Here is a 5202-nt window from a genome sequence, read left to right as displayed (position 1 = left end):
TTAATGTCCAAAAAAACCCAGCATGGTGATTGGGGATACGCTACCCAATCCTAATCGATCTAAAAGCACATCTTCTAAAGCAAACTATGCAAGTCCACTAGTCCCCACGCTTACCCGAGCCACCGCCTCCATGAAAATCTATAAAAACGTAAACAACGAGAGGGTAAGCTAACGCTTAGTGAGTGAAAATATACTACATACATATATATGCATAAGATGGACACGCCACACAAGTAATCAAATAACGCATACCGGAGCATCCAAGCATAAGGGCAAGCTAAGCTAAGCATACCGTACGATCACTATTCAACAAGCTAAAATAACAACAATAAAGTAAGTTCACCAACGACGATGCGAACAATGCCAAGTAAGCTACACCCGGAGGGTTAGCTACATCACAACAATACGACAATATATAACAAAGCGTAAACCGCCCAAGGTTAACCCCTTAACCCGAATACCGAAAACAAGTACCAAAATGAAGGTTGGCCGAACTACACGAGCCTTAGTAAATCCGCATCCACACGAGACTACTATCTTCAATCACACAACAACATCGAGGTTGGCCGAACTACACGAGCCTTAGTGAATCCGAAACCACACGAGATCACTACCTCAATAAGATGACCGAACTACACGCGTCACCATGAATCCGAACTACACGAGACTCACTTCCGATAAGATGACCGAACTACACGTGTCATCGTGAATCCGCATCCACACGTGATCCACTTCTCCAATCACAACCCACATCAATCGGGGTATTCCAATCCACAACACAATATTAACCCTTCGCCATTGGGGTTATATAATCCACATCACAATCACATGTGATAACGTACACACAAAGTGTGCACCTCGTCAAAGGTGGTCAACCAAAACGCACAACCGTGCTAATTGGACACATACACAAGTCCATCAAATCCACCTATATGTGAAGTGAGCTATATAGCCGAGAATCACTTCATCCGACCCGCACCCATCCTACACATACATATGCACATAGGATATTAACACTCACCTTGAAGTCTTGATGGATTCCAAACCAAAATCCGCAACTTGCCAATGGAATGTACCTATTCCATTATCACATAACAATTAGCACAATTAGGGTGGATTACAAACCAACCCATTTCGACAACTAGTGCAATTTCTACCCAATTACACTTCCAAGTTCAAACCGCGCCCAAACTAACCAATAATCACTAACACTAGTGACAATGGTCCTAATAAGCTAAATAAACCCGAACACAAGTGTTAAACACTTGTCTTGCCCAATTTGACACAAAAACCCTAATTTTGACCCATTTCAAAATTAGTCAACCAAACACACTCAAATGAGTTCCAACACTTCCATAATCACTAATCATAGTGATTACACTCAATTTAAAGCCCTAAACAAGGCTAAATCATCAACCAACCCAAAACCCACCTTCATCACTAATAAACCCGAATCCTAGTTATTATCTTCCATTAACAACTAGTGGGGTTCCATGTATGAACATACAATCAAAAGCCCTAAATTTAGATGATGAACACGAAAATGAAATTCAGAGTTAGAGCTTACCGCTAGTATCAAATTGTAGCTAAGAACGAGGAGAACAAAGTTGCCTCTTACGCCTTCGATCAAAACCCGAATCTTCCCTTCCAAAATCCCTCTTGAAAGATTTGAAGTATTTAAGTTTTGAGAGGAAATGAAGAAAAAAAGGAAAAAGAAATAAAGAAAATGAGATGAGTGGATGGGATTTAAGATCCAAAATCTGGCACATACGCGAAATGACCAAAATGCCCTTGAATATCCTTTAAAATTGCAAATCTGGTACCAGCTCGCCAGAATGCCGCGCCGCGGCCTTAATTGTCGCGCCGTGACCTATAACGTATTCTGGTGGTTGCCTTAACATGCCTCCTAGAATTGAAATCAGCTAAATGCCGCGCCGCATCCCTTTCTGTCGCGCCGCGACTTAAGGCGTGGTCTGGTGCCTTCCTTACCGTGCCTCCTGATCCTGATTTGTTTGTAATGTCGCGCCGCGACCCATACCTCCGCGCTGCGACCTTTAACATGGTCTGATCCATTTTCTCGCACACATGAACTTCACACACGAACATATCTCAATCCTTCATACTCTAGTCGTACCTACACAATACTCTTGTATATCACGTACGGGGAAAAACGGGGTGTTACATTTTTCTCATTGTGTACAAACTTTTACAACTTTTGTTTTTAAAAACTAGATACAAACCTTCATGTCATTGTTAGCAAAGAATTATTCTCTTTTATGTGTTATTTGATTAATCATCACGCCTTGAATGTTTTAGGTGTGCAAAACTATTTAGAAACAATGCCAATAGTTAGACATTTTGGAAATCCACAGTGTCCTGATGTTTCTAATTGTCACTTGCAATCGACAGTGTCCTGTTATTGTATGTTTGTTAAAGAACAAGAATCTTAAAATCGATAACTTACGTCAAATCATATTGCGACTACTTATAATGAAGGTATATAGTATGATAGAAGAATTCAAGAATTTTATGACAATGAAAATAGTAATTGTGATGAAAATTAGAAGATGTTGGTGGAAGAATAAATGTAGTTCATTTATTCTGACAAAGTTAAGTATCTGAATATGTTTGTAAAAACAAAGAGAAGTTTTTAGTCGGAATGCGTGGTTCCACGGGTCATTAAACTAAGTGACATTAGCATTTACATTTACTTGATACCTAAAACATATCACTAAATTGTTTTGTTTAAACAATTTCGTGATTTCACGAGTCATTTCACTATTAAAATCTATAAATGGTTAGGGCTTGGGTCGTGTACAAACCTAAGTATTAATGAAACATTCCAGGGTAATTGCAACCGATCTCTGTCCACATTTGGCTCAAGTCTTTGGCAAGCGTTAGAGTGGATATGTGCCTACTTTATATGCAGAAACCGCAATCAAGAAGTCTTTCAAAACAAGTGTTGGAACGGTCCGACGGCTTTGATGGAAATTCAACCTAAATCGTTCTAGTGGATCTCAAATCGGGTCAAAAATAGGAAGTTTGATTGGTTAGTTTGGATCACGGATCCAAGGTCCTGTTTGGTTTAGGTTTTCGAGTTTAGTTGCATCCTCAGCAACATTTTCATGTTTCTGTTATAATTTATTTTCGAGTTTCATTCTTGTATTGTATGCTCTCGTGTCCTGTAATGGTTGGGTCTCCCTGATGACCCTTCTTTTTTCGTGGTTATAATATCCTTGGCGTTTCGAAAAAAAAAAATATAGATAAAACTCTAATAAAAAAGAAACATACTCGACAATTCTCTTTATTAATCTAAAATTTTGAAATTATTTTATACACGATCTTCAACTCCTTTCACTCTTCATATGGTCACTGGCCAAGATGAACTCTCTCCCTCACACTCCCTTTCAATTCCCTTCATCTTCTCTTTTCTCCATCCATTCCAAACCAATCAAATTCACAATCTCTGCAACGACAGTAACAACAACTAACCAAACACAAACTCATAAATTCAATTCCCATTTGAAACACAAAACCCTAGTCCCAATCCCATTCCAAGAAACTAAAACCAAAAGCAAGAATATCCAAAATTTAGCAAAAACAATTAAACTAGGTAACATTGAAACCATAACACAGTTCAATAATCTCTTTATGAGTTTGATCTTAAGTGATGAATTAGACCTTGCGTTTAAATTATACACCAGTTTATCAGACTTTGACTTTTCACCAGATAGTTTGACTTTTTCAATTCTTGTGAACTTCCACTGCAAGAGAAATGAACCAACGGAAGCTACAAAAGTTTTGAACTTTATAATTGGGAATGGGTTTGATTCCCCTAAAGTTCAAACCTTTACTCAAGTTATCAATTCTTTTTGCAAAAAAGGTAGAGTAAAGCAAGCGTTTGAAGTGTTTGAGATAATGGGTAAGGTTACATGTGAACCCACAATTAATACCTATAATTGTTTGTTAAAAGGGCTGTGTTATGTGGGAAGAATTGAAGAAGCTTATGAAATGTTGTCAAAAATCAAGAAAGATGAAAAAGGTGTGAACTTGCAGCCTGATGTGTATACTTATACTGCTGTAATGGATGGTTTTTGTAAAGTGGGTAGGTCAGATGAGGCTTTAGAGTTGTTAGATGAAGCAATTGAAATGGGGTTAACTCCAAGTATAGTAAGTTATAATACAATCTTTAATGGCTATTTTAAAGAAGGTAGACCGATGGATGGTTTCGTTTTGTTAGAACGAATGAAAGAGCGAAATTGTGATCCGGATTATGTGAGTTATAGCACCTTGTTACATGGGTTGTTACAATGGGGTGAATTCAGGGCTGGGGTTAAGGTTTATAATGAGATGTTGGATATGGGATTTGAGGTTGATGTGCGAATGATGAATACATTGTTGAGGGGGGTGTGTAGGAGATCTAGGAAAGAAAAAGATATGTTGAAAAATGCCTATCAGGTGTTTGATGAAATGTCGAAGAGAGGATGTGATATTGACCCGTGTGCTTATGAGTTGATGATTGAAGCATTTTGTAATGGGAATTTGATGGATAAGGCTTTTGTTAATTTGTGCGAGATGATAAAGATGGGTTTGTCTCCAAAAACTTTTACATATAACATTGTGGTTAAGGGGCTCTGTGTTGAGGGGAAGGTCGAGAAAGCGATGATACTTTTGGTTTCAGTTTGTAAAAGAAGTGAAATGCTTGATAGGGTCGCGTTTGATGCATTGATTAAAGAGATGAATCGACTGGGCATGGTCACAAATGCTACTTGTGTATATTGCGTTGCATTGAAAAATGGAGTAATTCCGCTTAGGAAACCTAGAGGATGAATTGTCGCATTATCGAAATGTAAAGTTTTGGCTCCTTTTTGTTGACTATATGTAGAATTAGAAAAATGTCCATGTTGTGATGATTTAATTAACTTGTTCTACTAGTTGCTTGTGTCTTTCTTGGAGCTTAAGTTAATCCGTATATCATTATTCATCTTCACCAAATATTTCTACATCGAATAAAGAGAGGGATGACTTTGTCTACTCTTGAGAGTGTTTCACTCTGGGTGGAGAAATGACTTGTCTTTATTTCTTGGATAGAGGAAGGATTGTCTACATCTCACCTCCCCATACACCACTCATGTGGTATTGGGTTTTGTTGTTGTTGTTGTTGTTGTTGTTGTTGTACCAAAAATTTCTCCATCGGTTCTT

At 38.0% G+C, this 5202-nt stretch overlaps 1 protein-coding gene across 1 annotated transcript; it reads left to right on the top strand.

Moving 5' to 3' along the window:
• The first annotated feature begins 3334 nt into the window (after positions 1 to 3334).
• Positions 3335 to 4963, top strand: LOC139843588 (uncharacterized). The gene has a single exon (XM_071833702.1). The coding sequence runs from the start codon at positions 3382 to 3384 to the stop codon at positions 4828 to 4830; it is 1449 nt and encodes a 482-aa protein (XP_071689803.1). The 5' UTR covers positions 3335 to 3381; the 3' UTR covers positions 4831 to 4963.
• Positions 4964 to 5202: the final 239 nt, after the last annotated feature.

The sequence above is a fragment of the Rutidosis leptorrhynchoides genome, chromosome 4 (assembly GCF_046630445.1).
Source record: "Rutidosis leptorrhynchoides isolate AG116_Rl617_1_P2 chromosome 4, CSIRO_AGI_Rlap_v1, whole genome shotgun sequence".
In the NCBI taxonomy this organism is placed as follows: domain Eukaryota; kingdom Viridiplantae; phylum Streptophyta; class Magnoliopsida; order Asterales; family Asteraceae; genus Rutidosis; species Rutidosis leptorrhynchoides.
Note: the sequence above shows the minus strand (reverse complement) of the source record. Positions and strands in the feature narration are given on the sequence as shown.

What these genes read in the sequence shown, in the direction of transcription:
- LOC139843588 (XM_071833702.1), top strand. Translation starts at nt 3,382, where the DNA reads ATGAACTCTCTCCCTCACACTCCCTTTCAATTCCCTTCATCTTCTCTT.